General features: G+C 31.7%; 2 protein-coding genes across 4 annotated transcripts; one reads left to right on the top strand and one right to left on the bottom strand.

The window, feature by feature from the left end:
* Nucleotides 1-743: 743 nt before the first annotated feature.
* On the bottom strand, nt 744-5809 carry LOC143048968 (uncharacterized). Of its 2 annotated transcripts, XM_076222807.1 has the most exons (6): nt 5623-5809; nt 4375-4515; nt 3351-3461; nt 2529-2727; nt 1770-1880; nt 744-966 (listed from the first exon to the last, which is right to left on the bottom strand). In XM_076222807.1, the coding sequence occupies exons 2-6, from the start codon at nt 4405-4407 to the stop codon at nt 947-949; spliced, it is 474 nt and encodes a 157-aa protein (XP_076078922.1). In that variant the 5' UTR covers nt 4408-4515; nt 5623-5809; the 3' UTR covers nt 744-946. The 2 variants fall into 2 exon arrangements, with proteins under 2 accessions (XP_076078922.1, XP_076078923.1); XM_076222808.1 differs by lacking the exon at nt 1770-1880 and having other exon boundaries at nt 5623-5799.
* Nucleotides 5810-11972: 6163 nt separating this feature from the next.
* On the top strand, nt 11973-18625 carry LOC143048967 (uncharacterized). 2 transcript variants are annotated; one of them, XM_076222806.1, is made up of 7 exons: nt 11973-12454; nt 13809-13895; nt 14420-14560; nt 15265-15375; nt 16427-16625; nt 17189-17303; nt 18403-18625. In XM_076222806.1, the coding sequence occupies exons 2-7, from the start codon at nt 13830-13832 to the stop codon at nt 18551-18553; spliced, it is 783 nt and encodes a 260-aa protein (XP_076078921.1). In that variant the 5' UTR covers nt 11973-12454; nt 13809-13829; the 3' UTR covers nt 18554-18625. The 2 variants fall into 2 exon arrangements, with proteins under 2 accessions (XP_076078921.1, XP_076078920.1); XM_076222805.1 differs by lacking the exon at nt 11973-12454 and adding an exon at nt 13446-13474.
* Nucleotides 18626-20560: the final 1935 nt, after the last annotated feature.

Genomic DNA, 20560 nt, shown 5'->3' with positions numbered 1-20560 from the left:
TCGTCGCTTACGGTTGGGGCATAAAAAGATGTAGATCAAAACCCATATTAAGCAGTTCAGTTCACAATCACACTTAAATTGCATACCATCTATAAAATGGTGGCTAAATATACTAAAAATAATAAGCCTTCACGAGAAGAAATATCAATAAATTCCCGAAATAAATTGAAAAAGAGCGTCTGTAAGACCAGCTGTTGAATACACGAGAAGTACCCAATCTCATTAAAAGATAGACATGGTGCAGAGAAGAGCGTCACATTTCATCAAACATTAATACAGTAGGAAACCAGGATCAGTTACTATTATACTGAGGGATTTGAAGTATTGTTAAAAAGGTGCTGACGAAAAATCATAATGCTGTGCATGTTTACAAAGGCCTATCATCATGGAGAACAATGCAATAGGACCAATGTAAATTCCGCAAATATCAACTATCAAACAATATTCACACATACAGTTACTTTCCTCGTATCATCAATGGCTGTACAGCTCACGAACAAAACGTTTACATATAGATGATGCAGAGGCATTTAAAGAACACTCCCACATTTTATTACAGAAGAAACAGCATTATTTTTATATGCACTGCCATGTAAATCTGTTTTAAAATAACACTAATTTGAAAACTTGGTTAAGCCCTTTGCAATAGTATTTAGTGTCAAGCATCACTGTTTAGTAAAAATAAAATGGAGCGCAGGGACGAAATAAGCAACCATAGTGACAAAAATGAAAGATAAACACACTTCAGTTGGAAAGCTATTTTAATTGGATAATAATATAATTGTGTATGGTCCTGTTATTTTCATTGTTGCACTTTCCAATATTCTACCATCACATATTCATATAAGACATCCACAATCTGCCATATCGATGATAGATGTAACCCAAGGACAACAGAGGCATTGATACACCAAAGGTGAAGTTATATGTCTATTGCCGCAATCAGTCAGTATGGACCCTTCTCTTCTGAAAATATCAGTGAAACTAAACTGAATTATATATATCATTTTAAAAGTATAGTAACAAAAATATTAACTGTACGAAAATGTTATTTTGAAGACTTAACTTCAGTTCAAACTTTTTATAACTGTTTCACATACCACGTTCCAGTCATTGAGACAAAATACCCGATCGTAACGTCTTTCACAGTAATATTACAAAGTAAGTGTCATCTACTGTTCATGTTTCAACCTCCATGCAAATCCAGACTCGATTTAAACTTTCAAATCAGGGAATAAGATGCAACCTATAAATTTACAGATCAGATCACGATATCAATGTCTTTTGGTCTAAGACTAGGATATAAAGTATCTCATGAGCTGTTATATAGACACATTATATCGGTCAACCAATTCGTGATGATACCAGTAAATTTTGTGACGTGTCCGGTAGTTCTTCCTCAAAACTCATCTGAGGGAGATTTTTTTCAAATGTATCTTAATCTTGTTAATGTAGGTGCTTAATGTGAACATGAATTTGTGTGATGTATAAATAGGGAAATACAAAGTGTCGGTTGACCGATGACTCATGTTGATCACAAGGCTTGAGAAAATGAGGATTTAAATCAAGGTTCAAGTTTTCTTTTTTTTTCTAATGCATGGAACACAAATTTAATGTAAATTAAAGTAATCTATTTTAATAGCTTATTTTTTAATAGCCATAACATATTGGATTGATTTGGTTTATATATTTTCAATTTTTACAAATATAACAGTGGCGTTCGATTCAATCCTATGTCATCCAGAGAATAATGATAATGTTTTTCTTACTGGCAGATTTTAAGATGATTGTCACTTCTACCTGTATCAATACCAAACACCATTTTGCCGGCCGTCTATGACAATAAAGGGACAAACTCATGGACCTTTTAACACGACTGCCTAAAAAATTATTTTACATTCAACGCAGTTTTTTATATTTATTTTGTGTACCAAACACAAATGACCATATTACTCAATTGAAGATTTATAAAATGATGAAATACCACAAAATGCATTGCATTGCGAAAAACTCGCCCCGTATTTTCTATTGAGGTTATATTGTTTAAGACATTAACTAGTATAGCACTGTGACTTGGTTATTAAACGGATTATAAATTATAAGGTATGTACTCAGACTTTGACAAAAAATAGTAATTTTGGTGCCCTTTATAGCTTCCTGTTTGGTGTGAGCTTAGGTTCCGTGTTGAAGACCGTACATTGGCCTTAAATGGTTTACTTTTATAAATTGTGACTTGGATGGAGAGTAGTCTCATTGGCACTCATACCACATCTTCTTTTATCTGTATAGTATTGAATGTTGAGTAATAAAAAGTCAAATAAAGTACTAGTAGTCAAAGTACACGTATAAAAAGTCAACGAAAGTATTTAAAGTCAACGTATAAACAGTCAAACAAAGCAGTCAATTTCCAAGTATTACAAGTTGTAAAAAGTAGCCAAAGTTCACGTTTGAAGGTGAAATGTGAACCATTAATGTGACTTTTTTTCCGAACAGAGTGTAGTTGCCATCCATTCAAACAAAGAGTTTACCTGTTGGACCTGTTATGTTTACTACTTCAGCATCCTGTGGTATCTTCTTTTCCTTATACACCGGGTATCTAAAATCTTGATGAAACTTTTTCAAAGCACCTTCAAGAGAATTGTCGTCAATACCTTTATCCAAGTTAATATAATACATTTCCTTCACCACTTCTTCGTTGTCACTATTTATGGTATTATCCCTCTTGTTCTGTAAAAAAAATTGTTATTATTCGCACGTAAACATAAACAGACTTTGAATTTTGGAAAAACTAAGGATGTTCTTATCCCAGGAATAGATCACCTTAGCCGTATTTGGCACAACTTTTTGGAATTTTGGATACTCAATGCTCTTCAACTTTGTACTTGTTTGGCTTTATACATATTTTGATATGAACGTCACTGATGAGTCTTATGTAGACGAAACGCGCGTCTGGCGTACTAAATTATAATTCTGATACCTTTGATAACTATACCACATGCAACCAGCAATAAAATACATGTGTCTTTACAGGATGCCAATCTCTGAATTGTTCCTCATTCTATAAAAACTAATAAATGTATCACAAATAAAAAACACTTTGATTGAAGTTTGCTTGTTTCAGCCACATTTATATCGATAATAGCGATTACAGGATTTCAATTTGTGAATTGTTCCTCAGTCTATAAAAACTAATAAATGTATCACAAATAAAAGAAAAAAATATTTAAGTTTGCTTGTTTCAGCCGCATTGATATCGATCATAGCGGTTTCAATAACTTTTAGAGTTTTTTTAACCGACTTTGATAATCTGAAAAATATAACATTTAAACCAGTGTGCATATATTTCATACCCAGCTGTGAATAAATCCCTCCGTTACTTGACCGGCGTCTCCTGTAGTTTCTCTGTCTTCGTCCCGTAGTCTACACTGTTTCAAGGAAGAAAGACATTTCAACTGTTGACCCTGTGAAGAAACGCTACTATTTTAAAGGATAATGAACTTTCTGCAATGTTAGGTCGTTAATTATCTGATTAATCGTTTGGTAGTTGCATGTCTTTAAATTCGGCATACTCTTTAATAACCATTATTGATTTTAGTCTTTAGAAGTAGGATGAGATCATTCCGTCTATTGGACGTAAATTATAGGTCAAAATTTATATCTTAAATTGACAAATATTCTTGAAAAATGCACTTTTTTCGATCTTTTTATTTCACTCAAGAAGGTTATATGATTTCAACTAATTGTTTGTCTTTTTCTGATAAATATAGAATGAATACTCGTTTGTTCATACATTTGATAAAGCTTAATATTAGGGAAGATAAGGTTTTTAAGTTTATAATGTACTGGATCAAATAAATTTCTGAAGCGTTCCTAGTGAAAGTAAATCCAAAAATGTGTTTGAAACCAAATGAATTTTATAAAGAGTATTTTTATTGTGTTGATATGAAATATCTTCTATATTTCATTTCATATTTTATCCCTCAAAGTTTTCTTGAGTTACGTTATTATAGTTATTGTCAGGGCATGATCTTTTCCTTTATATAGACGAAAATTTGCACAACGTTTTTAAAATGAGTGTGTCGTCCTATAATTTACTGTAAGATCTTTTTGATTCACTCAATATGCAAGTAGACAAAAAATTACTATCGTTTTCGTTTGTTATGGGTCCCCAAACGACCGTAAACAGATATTCTTTATATTGACAGAAGCAATCAGAAATTATAAATCAAAATTAAAATATTGTTTTCCAAATTCATTTTCGACTTCGATTGAAAGATATTTATAGTTAACATTAGCAATTCAGTGATTGTTTTTAAAGATTGCCAACACGTTCCTTTGTTATAGTGTTGCTGTTAATCATTGTTATTAACAAACCTGACGAAAATCTTGGACTAGGTACGATTCCATAACATCATTATGAGCTGGGGTGTGAATTTTAACTGTATTCTCTTCTTAATTCGTCTCTATATTCTCCAAATATCTAGCATTCCCGTTTATAACGTGATAACCAAATTTCTATTAAAAAAAACTCAAATAGTGTATATTACAAAAACAATTCATTAGAAACTTAACAGTTTAGAAAAGGATATAAATAGGAATCGACTTTAATCAAATATATTAAAACATAACTATGACAGAAGAGGGCGAATCAAATTAAAACAAAAGTAGATCAGAAGAGTATATTTGTCTTTGAATAAACAATATAATACAAATGCAGTTTATATAGAAGAACGGGTACCATTTATCATAGAGACATTATACAAATGACAAAATGTATTTGACATGATTTAGACTTTACTTAGCAATATCATATGTTATATGTCAGATTTGTGAAATACAGCCAAAACCAGTATATACTTGATTACCATTTACTATCCTCATTAGTTACAGTTTGATATAAAAATGATGTAAAAAGCTATCAAAAGTACCAGGATTAAAATTTAATACGCCAGACGCGCGTTTCGTCAACATAAGATTGATCAGTGACGCTCAGATAAAAACAGTTATAAAGCCGAACAAGTACAAAGTTGAAGAGCATTGAGGACCAAAATTTCAAAAAAGTTGTGCCAAATACGGCTAGGGTGATCTATTCCTGAAATGACAAAATCCTTAGTTTTTCGAAAAATTCAAAGTTGTGTAACAGATAAAAAAAATTCATTAGAGGAAAACAAATCGATTATATAAAGTTTCATCAAAAATTTACTCACAACTACAGTCTAACGCTATAGCGTTATAATAACATACATGTGCTTAGCGATTCAGGTTATATTCATGAATTTATTAAAGTAAATGCATACTACATCTGATTTTCATGTCGACAGACTAAAACACATAAAGTGCTAAGTTGAAAGTGAAAGCTCGAATTTAGAACTTAATAAAATTGCAATTTTCATTCGGTATAAACATGTATAAACAATCATTTTAATTATAGCAAATATTAATATATAACTATACATAAATTTTGTCAGAATGATAACTTGAACCTCTACAATTTAATTTGATAAAAAAAAATTCCGCTTTATTGGTTACATAAAACAATATAAAAAAAAAAGTAAATCAATCCGATTCATCCAAATCTAATACTTCTTAGAAAATATCATTTTAAAATTCGGATTCGCTTACCTTTTGCAGTCTTCGCACAAGTTCATTATGTGCGAGGCGTCGTCGTTTAAATACTGCCAGTCCAGGATGCAAACTAATTTTCCGAGTAATTTTATGTCACTTATGTTTGAATGAGTTATTTTGGATATATATTTCAAGTAAATACAAGTGGTAATAAGATATTTGGACACGGAAGATATCTTGTAAGCAAAATATCATTCAAACACGTTCCTTCCTAGTATTCCACGAAAACATGTTGAGAACTTGCTTATGAATCATTTTATAGTCTGCAAAAACAATTATGTATATACTCTTATGCGAATACAAAATCATCTCGACCATTTTAATAAAGTATCGGTTTTCAGATTTTAACGCAGTAACATGGACATGTTTGTCATATGAATGCTTTCACATGAATCTTGGACTTCATCGTGGTGAATAAAAACGTAAAGACCATATAACGCATTCATACCGAGTTGGATAATTTTAAACCGCTGTAGATCCATACACCAGTGTTAAGTAGGTAGTATTCATATAGATTCCACAACTGCAACAAGTGTATTACGATATTTCCCCACTCGAGACTGTTAACTTTTAATAATTAAAGCGCGAGGCTTGCCGAGCTTTTAAATGATAAAAATTTTACTGTTGAGAGTGGAGAAATATCGTAATACACGAGTTACAGTAGTGGAATTTGTTTCTCTTATGATTTTTATACTTTCATTTAAAGATTTGATGAAAGTTGTGTACTTTTGAAGTGACGTCATCAGGCAAGGTCGCCTTTTCACATGACGTCACAATAAGAAAACTCAGAAGAAAACAAGAAATTTAACGTCACAATTACATTTTAACCAATCATTTGCTGAGAACAGATTTTCCACTAGTGAAGAGAAATATTTTTCTCACACCGGTCAGGAAATGTGAAAATAGCACAAAAGTTAGGAAAATCATTTTCTATATTTAACTTCACAGATGACAACGGATCTGTTTTTAACGTCGTTACCACAATCATTTCTTCCTTTTCCGTGACTGTGACCTGTCCAATTAGACCAACTACCGTTTTTTTTGTGTACATATGAACAACATGACAGGTTTGAAATTGGGAATAGGATCTCCACACCTTTCCGGAGCAAATGAGATAATAAATGGCTTTTATGGGGTTCGTAATGCTCATTCATCATTTCTATGTCTTTTTGTCTTTTTCCGGTTATTTTTTTATCTTTCGCCTCTTTTCTATGTCATAAGAACAACAATGTCACTTCAATCAAGTAGGTATAAAGTCTATATTTATTGATTGCGTGTTTACATGTAAAATTTGCCAGGCCTGTTTTATTCAGTTAATAATAACGCAACAAAAATCAAATATTTCATTCTATAACATAAATATGTCCGGAATGTCAAATAATGGATGACTTATTTAACTAAAGATCGATAGACGACTTGTATGTTGGATTCATCAAATGCATATTCAATTCAAATATAGTGTTATGCTTGAACATTTCAAGGACATTACGACAACTACGCCCTTTATCAGAACGGATTCTAAATTGACTTTCGTCCTTCAGAGAATTTTAATTCCCCTTGGACAAAACGTTATATTCAGTGGCTAATTAAGACATACTTTTGTCTTTTTTGTAACTTCACATTGATGCAAACATTATTTCAAGACATTCATTAAATAGTATATATGCACAAATTGATTTATCAAAACATATTCTTATTTGTCACTTAGGATATAGCTAGTTGGAAGTTTAGAATTCTTCAAACAAAGAAACATGAACTCTAAATCCAAAATACATGCTAATTCCATGTGCTTTTTTTTAATTATTCATTCGATTGAGAGAAAACAAATCTGGATTAAAAACTAAAACCGAGGGAAACACATCAAATTCAAGAGGAAAACAAACGAACACGAACACTGCATTGAACAAAAAATACCCTTATTATACAAAGAAACGACTTATTTAATTACAACTGTCATATTCTTGACTTGGCACAAAACGTGACTGTCTTGAAGATGAAAAGTGTAAACAATTGCAAACTGTAAAAGGCACAAGAGGGCTTTTGTTCGGTAGAAACAGTAGATATGTTAACAGTATGTCTTATGCACATTAATATAAACAAATATTTCTCCGTTGCCGCTTGTATCATCCATCTGGGTAGTGAAATAATTGTTTATTTGTTCAAGTGTAATCAAGTGGTTATAAGTGGTTGCTAAATAACCTGTAATGAATAACAATTCATACAATCCACTTATACGGAAACAAAATCATCTCGTCCGCGTTAACAATCTTAATTAAAACGAGTTGAAAAGAAATTGAATAGGCGATCCTGTAGATTTTCAAGGGGTGTTACTAATGTATCATACATCAATGCAATACTATAAACAGGTTTGACATTTTTTTGTCATTCAATTATTACCAATGTTATTTCAACTAATCGGGCGGAGCTTACATTTTGATTTGCATAAGGACAGACTATTTGAAGATGTGTGTGAGATAAGGATGATTACGGTTAAATTATTACTGATTTCCAATCACCTATCAGTGTCATCAAAGGAAATTACAAAACAATGACTGATGAGTTTATCCTAAAACACCTATCTATAGATGTAATGGTTTATTATGAGCGAACCGGTTAAAATCCGCCCAGTCAAGTGAAATAAATCCAGTAATAAAATGATAATATCTAGAATGAAAACATTTGACCAAGATCTAAACCAATTTTCCTTTAATTCAGTTATTAATAAACATTTCATTATAATTGATTAAATGGCAAAAATGAAAGAATTTTTAAGAATCGTTAATTTTATTGCGGTTAATAAAGATTTAACTGCCGGATAGCGCAACGGTATAGAGTTCTTGGGTTGTTAAAAAACTCAGTTAATGGAAATAGCGACGGCGTTGCGTAGTTATGTGCAAGTTTAAATGGATAGTATTGATTTGACAGTTGAAGATCAAATATTTATAAAAAGAAGATGTGGTATGATTTCCAATGAGACAACTCTTTATTAGAACCAAATCACCAAAACAGAAATGTATAACTATAGGTCCCCTACGGCCTTAGTTTATTATTCTTAGTTCTCGTATTATAATTGATGTATTTCAGTTTTGCAGCTGGTTTAAACGTTTTAATATGTACCAATCTTCACCCTTACCTGTAACAATAGTGTAACATCACAGCGTATGAAGACACACTATAGAATATTAATTGAAATGGCTTAACTCAATCAAAAGTCTTATGACATCAATAGTTTCCTTTGCTTTGTTTTTTGTTGGTTGAAACGTATGTACAAGAAAATACTTCTTCAAGCGAATAATAAAATAACATGTTATTAATCACAATTAAGCGCATCACATAAAAAAAAAAACAAAGGTAAAAAAAAAACAAAAAAAAGAACCAAAATAAAAACAACAGCAAAAAAATAACAAAATAAATAAAACGAAAATAAAAAAAACATAAATCAATAAAATATAGATATAAAGCACCAATTAAAACTCTTATTAAAACAAGCAGATACTACAAATCATGTACACTAAAATATATACAATGGTCTAAAATGCAAGAAACCAAACACGATGTCCTTCACATATTTAGGCCGTGTTCACATTGACCTAAACTGGGTGTTGTGTTAGTGTAATTCACACATAAACTAAGCATAATTACGTTCCCATTGATAAAACTCAATGTTTACATGTAGTTTAAATCAAGTTTTGTCTACATGCAGTCGATAGTCGATGTAGGCCTTGTGTAGGTTAAGTATACACAAAACTAGGCATTCGGTTTTTTTAACTTTAATTTTCCCATGTATACTTAAAAAAGAAACAATTTTTATATAAAATTGATACTTATAACACTTTTTAATAAAGTTCTTTACATAAATATTTGTCTAAACTTGATATATTTATTTGTTATAAAACACTGTACGTAGCCTTATTAACCCCTAATCTAGACTCATCCATCATCATTGCCGAACACATAGTTCATTTGAAAAGGTCTTCCCGAATCGATTGGACGTACACACTGACAGAAATATTTGCCACTGGTCTTTATCCTTAAACAACGATTCACTCATAAATGCATTACTGAAACTAGAGGCTCTAAAGAGCATGTGTCGCTCACCTTGGTCTATGTGAATATTCAACAAAGAACACAGATGGATTCATGACAAAATTGTGTTTTGGTGATGGTGATGTGTTTGTAGATCTTACTTTAACGAACATTCTTGCTGCTTACAAATATCTCTATCTATAATGATTGGCCCAGTAGTTTCAGTGGAAAATGTAAGTAAAAATTTACAAATTTTATGAAAATTGTTAAAAATTGACTATAAACATTGATAAAGGGCAATAACTCCTTAGGGGGGTCAATTGACCATTTTGGTCATGTTGACTTATATTTAGGTCTGACTTTGCTGTTTACAGTTTATCTCTATCTTTAATAATATTCAAGATAATAACAAAAAACGGCAAAGTTTCCTTAAAATTAGCAATTCAGGGGCAGCAACCTAACAACCAGTCGTCCAATTCATCTGAAAATTTTAGAGCAGATAGATCTTGACCTGATAAACAAATTCACCTCCCTGTCAGATTTGCTCTAAATGCTTTGGTTTCCAAGTAATAAGCCAAAAACTGCATTTTACCCCTATGTTCTATGTTTAGCCATGATTGTGGCCAAGTTTGGTTTAACTTGGCCCAGTAATTTCAGAGGAGAAGATTTTTGTAAAAGATAACTAAGTTTTACGAAAAATGGTTAAACATTGACTATAAAGGGCAATAACTCCTAAAGGGGTCAACCGACTATTTTGGTCCTGTTGACTCATTTGTAAATCTTACTTTGCTGAACATTTTTGCTGTTTACAGTTTATCTCTATCTATAATAATATTACAGATAATAACCAAAAACAGCTAATTTCCTTAAAATTACAAATTCAGGGGAAGCAACCTAACATGGGATTGTCCGATTCATCTGAAAATTTCCGGACAGATAGATCTTCACCTGATAAACAATTTTACCCCCATGTCAGATTTGCTCTAAATGCTTCGGTTTTTGAGTTATTAGTCAAAAACTGCATTTTACCCCTATGTTCTTTTTTAGCCTGGCGGCCATCTTGGTTGGTTGGCCGGGTCACCGGACACAATTTTAAAACTAGATACCCAAATGATGATTGTGGCCATGTTTGGTTAATTTTGGCCCAGTAGTTTCAGAGGAGAAGATTTTTAAAAGTTAACGACGACGGACGACAGACGACGGACGACAACGGACGACGACGGACGACGACGGAGGACGACGGACGGACGACGGACGACGATGGACGGACGACGGACGACGACGGACGCCAAGTGATGAGAAAAGCTCACTTGGCCCTGTGGGCCAGGTGAGCTAAAAAGGATGAGGTTAATTTTTTGTTTGTGTAGTATCTCAGATCCGTTAAAATACAATTAGAAATTAAAAAAAAAAACAATACCCCCTCCCTTTGCCAAATACTCCTTGGAGAAAAAATACCATTTGAAACAAACAGAAAAGATAGAAATGTAGTGATCCTTAACATCTCATTTTTTTTTCTTCGTCTGTGAGCACGCTGATGTCGAGCCTACGTTTTAAATGCGTAATCGAACCTCCTTAAACTACTGCAAATCATCCAAAATGACTTTCTTAAAGGAGCAACCACTTTACTTCAACAAAAGGGGGGTGTTTCTGAGTCAGAATGTTTTTCTGACCCTAAAGTTTATAATTAGTTTTTTTTTCGATGATACCAATTCAATATTTAACACTAAAATGTATGGGGAAACTTTGGATTCAGAATATTTATTCATTCTAATCATCTGAATGACCCGATTTATTTTTTAATCAAATTGTGGAAAAATCCATCCCCCTTTTTTTAAAGTCAAATGGTCGTTCCCTACTGCTAGAACAGTTGTTCGAAAATTTGAATTCGGTTCTACGTAATGAACATTTAAATGACATAGTTTACAAGTGTGAACATTTCTTATGTACAGGTAGCTAAACAAGGTGTATAGAACAAATTTAATGTGAAACTAGTGTACATAAAATTAAACCAAATGTAAACATGTTTACTGTACACGGCGTTTGGTGTGAACACAGCCTTAGTTGTAGCTCAAACATATTTTGTTTTTCGATGTGTTAATTAGTCATATTTGTTTACGTGGAGGCAATAGTTAAAAATTCGCTAAACACTTGAACGGAAATTGATGAACTTGCATTCGTTAAACACTATAAGGTAATCCACTTATGTCTACTTAATGCTACTTGAAACCTCATCGAATTTATCATTGCAGACTTCCCTTATTGTTACGAAGAAAATATTTAAAGCTTGATTACTACGAAAAATGTTATGAGCAATATTTATTAAAATATGCTAGTTTGTATAGGTGTAATACCACCATGTGAATGTCACATGTGGTTTCATACAAAAGGGTTGAAAAAAATAATCAATTGAATTCGACAGTTGTAGGGAAGTAATCTTAAATTTGATAGAAGTAAAACATTTCGGAGTCATAAACATATACCTCAAAGCATCAATAGTCTTTTTATTTGTTGTTTCTATAGAATATTTAGGAAAACTTTAGGTTACATGGTTACTAAAGCTTGAATACAGGACAAAGAAATTGAGATTGCAATGTTTTACTTCCAGTGATGGTTAATTTCTTATCTGCAATGAAATGTAGTGTGAAATTTTGTCTATAGGACAGGATAAAACTTCACTCATGCCAAGAATTGTTTTATTTGAAACAAGGATAAATTCTTCCCAATGTTTGGGAGAGTGCAAATAAATTAAACAAAGTTAATAGGGGAATATAAATGTTGGTATTATTCCTATATATAGAAAAATGTAGAATTTTACAGTGCAAAAAAATAAATCATTTTATTAACATTATCTTTGTGTCGAGTCAAAGGTAACGAAATCTTTATATCATTATCCCATTGGTAAACGGTTTTGTCAAATTTGTCTGTTTCATGTACCAAATCAGAAATTGGACAGATATTCTTCACTTTTTGGAATCAAAATGTTAAAAAGGCCAAAACAGGCAAAGTTATAATGCATGTGCCCCGTTTAGATGAAGTCACCAATGTAATAACATTTTAACATTAAAACAAATGAACTAATCAATAAAGCCAAAATTAAATTTCGGCAGAAATACATTGTAGACTACAGAAATTGATATACGCAGGGTTTTAAATTATACATTAAAAAGACAATACAATGTCACCTGGCAATCCACAACAACTCCAAAATATGAAAATAACGATATCTGGTGTAACTATCAATGATACAACTATCATCTCAAGGAAGAGGATGTTATCAACTATTCACAAATCTAGTACCTCTTAGTGAGTTTTTCATAGTTCCGACTTTGCACAATAAAGCCAGAAATCTAGCTACCTATTAATTGTACAACACTAAATAAAAACTTTATCTGACAGACTATCAAAAAAAAAACAGCTGCAAAAGGGTGACAAATAAACTAACAAACTCCAAGGAAAAGTTTTTGAAAGTCCTTTAACAAAGACACAAATATTAAAAATGTGACCAGAATGATCATGTTTGTAGGTATAAGGTTTCTTTCCAATAAATAGGGTTTTTTCACAGGGCGTTGATAGGGATGAATTCGCAGAATACTTAAGCATATACGATCACATCAAAGAAGGCTTCTTGGCAAATACTGGTATGACTACTTCATACCACTTTACACCTCGTCAAATTAATTGATGAAGGTCTTCCAAAGATGCTTAGATGGCGAATAAATATTAGATTAACAGAATTTTCTTAAGTTAGATATTCTCAGAAGCAGAATCTGCATCCTGGTTGGTAAGCATAAAAGCATTTCAAACTTGAGAACAGACTGCAAAGGTAAGTAGTTTCGGTATCTATAAATTATTTACTAGAGTTTATAATTGTACCATTTACACAGTTATAATTTAAATGATATTTTGTATCTGCTTAAATGTTTTTGGTCAGCATAGTAAAATCAAATTATTATTTTTTTGAGAGCTGTTTATTGGAAGTAAGCATTACGGAATAATAAAAAAAAATCAACATTTACCAGTCATCTTCTTTCACACATTTTCTTAAAAAGACTTTGTTCCTGTAAATAATATACCTTCAATAAAAACTGTGTCTAAATTGTCTTAGCTTTATAACGATTTCATTAATAAGAACTAATAATTTATAATTTTCATTGCAGACTTAAAAATAACCTTTAAACATGGGAAGAATAATGATAATTGTCTTTGAATTTTTGTTCCTGTCCGCTGTCATGGCTTTTGATATGGTATGTATATTTCTATGTCAGATCATTAACAAGTTGGACACATATCTGATATATGACAATTTTCTTTTATGTATTATTTTATTTTTTGTATTAACACATTTGTACGGAAGTATATTAGCGCCACTCAACTATTTTTTAATATTTCTTCCTATGTTTAATAACACAAACGCAAACCTTTGCGACATAACACAAACATGTGTTTGAAGTTGGATATGCAAGTCTACATCTTGATAAAATTAACACTTAACATGCTTCCATGGTACCTTATTCTGCTGTTGATGGCTTCTATCTTTTTCATATACTGACATGCATTTCGACTAAATTGTCAACCGAGGTAGCCTTTCTTCTACTTGTCTTTCGTTTAGTACTCTTAAGTCAGAGTTCCTTGTTTCGTACTTCATTTCTTGGGTTTTTTTTGTATTTGTATTACCGCCTTATACATATAAATATATATAATATCATGCATATGCTATAATACGACTTATTTTTAGCGTTTGAAATTGATGAATTTCGATCGTTTTCAGAAATTTGATTATCAAATAATTGATGGGGAGGCAAAGTATTTGGAAAACATAGAAACCAATCTCGAAAAGAATATAGTGAAGATTCATACACCAGCACACAATGATGTTATCGAATCCTACAAAATACAAGACTTCCGTCAGGTTTGTAGTATAACACATATTGAGACAAGTATTTCAATCTCCAGAGCAGAGATCATATCTGTTCTGTACAATACTTTTTAGCACTGGACACATTATAAGTCATATTGAGTGTTATATTGAAGAGCTTATAATGAACGGATATATGAACACTCTGTGCACCAGAGACTGAAGTAATAATACTAAAACAAAGTCCTGTATCTTGTATTACGCAAATAACAATAAACCCAACTACATTTTACTTTAACAAGTTACATTTTAAAATTCTTCTCCGGTAATTTTTTCAAAATAAAATAATTTAAAAGATAACAATATTGATTTATAAAAAAAACATTTTTGGTAGGTATAACTTGGCAACAACGACATTGATAAGCCAGTAATTTTACATACGAATACTTTTAATCTCTATTTAGGTGAAGTCTAGCTTTTGATATTCTCATTTATATCATTTCCCCGGTTTTAATAGATACTTGTCTCATTGACAATACTTACGTCCGTTAATTTTTATGTTGGTTAACTTCCTATGTTGAAAATTAACATTTCAACGGATTTTAATTTGGTAATATCGTAATTCATTCTCTCCAGAAAAGTCGTCCATAGCATGCCAATTCAAATGGCTTAAATATCTACTAGCCTGAAGATTGGCTAGTAAATTAATGACTTACATCTTATTACGTTTTTATTGACACTATAGTATTGTGTTACAGGGTCAACAGCTGACATGTCTCCCATCCATAAATCAGTGTAGATTTAGAGATATAGACAGAGAACACGCAGTAGATGCTGGACAAATAACAGAGGCGTTTATACATAGCTGGGTATGAATATTAACAATGTGTTTATTACTATGAAAGAGGGACGAAAGATACCAAAGGGACAGTCAAACTCATAAATCTAAAACACACTGACAACGCCATGGCTAAAAATGAAAAAGACAAATAGAAAAACAATAGTACACATGACACAACATAGAAAACTATAAGCAGATCCTGCTCCACATGTGGCACCCGTCGTGTTGCTTATGTGATTACAAATCCGGTAAATAGTCTAATTCGGTAGGTCACATTCAAGAAAGGGAAGGGGATTATAGTTACGACGTAAAGAACATATCCGATATCCTTTGTGAAACGGTTATTCCATAACGGTCAACCAACTCGTAATGGCGTCCGTAAAATTTACGAAGGGATGACATATGCTACGTTTGTACCTGTTTACTCTTCTTGAGGAACTGGGATCGTCTACAGTGTTTGGTAATCTCAGGTGCTCTTGAAGAGTAAATTAATAGATCGTAAAGCACATACGGCATCCGTTCACTTTTGCGACAATTTCGACTTCATGTCATTTATTCTCAGTTACCCTAATATGTAAAAATGCATGTATATAAATACAAAATATCCAATTCGGAAATTTTTTTATACATACAACTCGGAAAATATAATTTTATAATAAAATTGAGAATGGAAATAAGATCGCCATTCATTTTTGATTTGCTATTACTGAAAGGAATCCAAACAAGTCATCAGTGATTTATTTAACATTTAGTTTTCATTTTCCATATAATCACTATATAATAATGATAAATTTGTATAACCTCTGATTTAAAACATATTGGAAGAGCTTTTAAGTGTAGGTATGACATTATTTTAATTTACAAATAATTAGCTGAAATATAGGTTTTTATTATTCTTTTGTCTTTTTAAAAGATAAATAAAAACCATATATTAACTCAGTCTAGATATAAAAGAATAGTTAGTTCTACAGACTATGCTTGGCCTCAAGCATTACTAAAGAACTATTAAGTGTCGAAGTGTGAATCTTTTGCAGTAAATAGATAGGGTTAATTTTAATCTGTTAAACTGTTTTTTTAAGAATAAAGGCGATAAAAGCATAATCAGTGCAGATGGGGAAGTTGTCATGGAAATGTACTATGCCGATAATCATGACGTCGTTCAACCTACTTTCCTCAAAGGGGCTGTCAAAGAATTTTATCATAATTTTGAATACCCACTGTACAAGGAAAAGAAGATACCTCAAGATGCTGAAGTATACAATATGACTCGCTCCACAGGTAACAAAAATATTCTGCGTATCAAATAAGAATAGTGGAAGCTTTAATGAGTTTGTACGTCCCTAAGGTTACCGTTTTATCTTTTAAATTATGTATTTTTAAATAGTGTGTCGTCGGACATCAGTGAAGAGACTGCTATTGTCAAATTGAGCATCTAGTAAAGAAATATTGGTACCGTAAGTGTGTTATCAGCTACCACGAAATCACAGAAAGATAGTCATGCTAAGTAAATGTACTGATTATAAAATATTAGAATTCCAAATATTAGGGTTTCTATGCCCATGCAAAAATAACCTTAGCAAGACTCGGCACATCTTTTGAAAAACAAATGTGTTTAAATGATAAATTGTGTGTTTTCAATTGTTTATGAATACAAATATATTGTGTGTTGTCACAGTGAATAAATGATGTATTTTGCTTGAGCGATTTTGGGGTTTTTTTCTTAATATATAATAAGCTTTTTAACGAGGAATATCCTTTGGAACATTTCTTGTTAGATAATTGATGTGGTCCTATGGATATGGAAGAGAAAGCTCTAATAGTTGTGGTATCTTTTTATTTAGGACATCGTGCTAAAAGAGGACTCGTCATTTGTTACGGCCGTAATGACTGCAGGATGAAGGTTGTATACGGTATTGATTCTGGACGGAGTAGCAATCATCTTAGAATATGTCGAAGGTGAGTGATAAATTGCAATGTCCACTCATACTTAAACTGATTAATTCAGTTCCTCTCTGTACTCTATCTTTACTTCTTTCGAGAACCTGAATTATTTACGATTCCTGCATTGTGATTGGTATCCTTTAGAAGAGACGATGAATCAGCAATCATATCAATTTAATCGAAATAGGAATAGGTATATCCCGTGCTAATTCTGAATATTTGGTGATTTTTTTTTTTAATGTCTATGCATTCAAGCGTTAGTGAAATAATCGTAAATCAGGGGATAATGAATTATTCGGGTTAGTAGGTACTTGTCAATACTTTCATTTTATCTATTTATCGATTATTTTGAGTGAAAGGATTTTTAATTTGGCAAGGGTTTTTACCATCATCTTGGAGGAGATGCTTATCTTACCTGACAACGAACGTTGACCCTGATTGTCAGTAAAGGACACTGTTTTAAACATGGAACCGTGAATAAGGACGCTCCATTTAGAACAAGAAAATTTACTTTAATGTGTTCCGAAATTATTTTTTATTTGCAAGGACATCATTAAGTTATCTTGAGAAAAAGACTTGGAATAAAGGGACATTGGTTGATATGTATTTTTTAATCAATCCTTTCATTATATTGGTTCAATCTAAACCTTCAGCAATCAACAATAAATCAATTAGAAAATCCAGGAAAAGAAATCCACTATGGTCACCAAATTAAAGATGCCGACATAAGGTTCTGAGGATATAACATCATTGTCTTGATAAAGTCTTCCAATTTTCACGAGTTCAGAAGATGTCAAAACTTTAATAAAGAAATACAACTAAGATGTGTCAATTATCATTTTTTAAAACCTATATATAAAGAAATATTGAAAATAGTTTTTTCAAAGACTTATATTCAATCGATGGGAAAAAAGGTTTGCACTTTAAAAATCAAAATTATGATGCGCATCACTACTTTTTCAAGACTACATTTATTTTGCTCACTGAATAAAGACTGAGCTGTAATGAAAGGCAAAGTGCGTTATATAACAAGATCGATTAAGCAAAATTTAACAAACATGTACAACATTTGTTTTGTAAGAAGGTTAAAATTATTTTCGTTGGTATTTTTCAGACAAGCAATTAGACACGGAACTACGGTATTAAGAGATTGTAATAATGTTCACATTACTTCACCACTGGTTCATCGATGCATTTGTTGTTCTTGGGTTACTTCCATCAATCTAGCAAGCGGTGATTGTCAGTGTGTGCGTATGGGATGGTAGAACTAGTGTAAAAATTCCAATGATAGGAACATGCTAAAATATATTTTCATCTTAATGAAATGATTTCGGAAATGGTGTGATTTGTTTTATCATTATGGTTATCATCTTACTAGTGATTGAGGTCTAAATATATAAATAGTATACATGATACAACAAAAATGTATCTACCTTGTTATAACTGAATGATTTTGAGATACAAATGAACTACAATATTAACAAAGCTTGAATTGAAATATAAATATTATTTTAAATATTGTTCAAAATCCGAAAGTTCACATGAAGCAACATTTTTAGAATGAAAGCTATAATGTATTTATTGAATAATTGTATAGTAAAAATAAAAAAGATGTTTTATTACTTCCCATGAAACAACTCTCCACAAGAGACAAAATGACACAGAAATTAACAAACAAAGGTCACTGTACTGCCTTCAACCATGAGCAAAGCCCATTCCACATAGTTGGCTATAAAAGGCCCAGAAATCACAAATGTAAAACAAACTAACTTTTTTAAATTTTAAATTTGAACTAATGAATGGACTCATTTCTAAGTAAACATTTACACTGACAGCAGTAAAATTAGGGTACGCATAACCCCTTACAATTTTTTTTTATTAAAAAGTATTTATTCCCTTTGATTTATACAATTTTACTAGAATTCAGTTTTAGTTTAAGTATGAGAACGAATCTCCCGAGTAGATGATATAAACTGTCCATCCACTGACGTTCTCGTTCGTATCAACTATGCTTATATGTTTGGTGCGAGATAACCCCTCTTTTCAGATGTGAAAAACCATAAACATGTTTGTAATTGACATTTTGTTTTCATATTTTCCAATCTTAGCAATTGTTTTACTGTTTCGAGAATTAATGTATGTATTGTCATTGATCTAGCCTTAGTCATGTTAGTGTTTGCAGAAATACATGTTTTCCCCTAATAAATACATAAACTTTTCTTTACACACATTACTTGAAAACAAGTAGAATATACTTGTGTAGATTATGTGTTTTTAAAAGTAGTAAATATGACAAACAACGACGATACCAAAAGACGCAAGTTCATGTAGGACGCACACAGAAAATAGAACAAAAATACAATTTATTACTTCTTTTCAAAAAGAAAACATCACAAACCTCTATAACATGTTTTATCAAATTCAGAATCAAATCCAGGTGTGTGCAAATGAGATAGCTTTTTCTGATACACATGTGAAACCCAAACAATGTTTGTCAAATTAACTGCAAAATCCTTTACTGCAGAACCCATTGATCTGCAACAGTTATTATTTCTTGTATGCTGAAAAAGCTGGAAGTTTATCAGCATATGATGGGATAGCACATACATGCTCAAATTTACAGTGAAGCAAAAAGCAGCCCTTACAACTGTTTAATATGTTGCAAGTCCGCATAAAATCTGGTGTATAAGGAGCATACATGATAGCATGCTGCTTGTTTGTCATTACTTTAGAGCCTTGAGCTTGACGTGCTGAAGTTCCCAACTGACTTTGACAGTAAGAAAAATGCTTCAAATCAACTGATTTATTGAAATATAGTACTTTTTATAGATTTCCATAATTTTTTGTCCATTATTTATAATTTGAAATAAACAAGTCAGACTTTAAAAACGATTTGGCATAAGACAAAAATTCGATAGCATTATCTGCATTGTGCGTTTCTATTTTCTTTGCAATCGAATTAACAATAGTATCAATTGTATTTGCTTTGTCAATATTTTGAATATCTTTTGCGATTCCTAACAGAAGCCTGAATTTTAGTTCAGCAAATGGACGTGTGATCTTATCACCAGGTGGCGCTATGTTTCTTTTCAGCCATGACGAATACAGACCTACAAATTCCAACAACAAATTACGAATTGCCGAATTTATCATTTCCGTATAGTTTGGTGATTTATCTCTCTCTGATTTACATAATTCAATCAGTGGGTTAAAAATTTCTTTCGAAGGATGCACATAAAATCCAAAATATTTATGAGCCTCTATAAAACTGA

Source organism: Mytilus galloprovincialis, chromosome 10 (assembly GCF_965363235.1).
Source record: "Mytilus galloprovincialis chromosome 10, xbMytGall1.hap1.1, whole genome shotgun sequence".
Taxonomy (NCBI): Eukaryota; Metazoa; Mollusca; class Bivalvia; order Mytilida; family Mytilidae; genus Mytilus; species Mytilus galloprovincialis.
The sequence above is the reverse complement of the archived record's forward strand: the minus strand, read 5'-3'. Positions and strand labels throughout refer to the sequence as shown.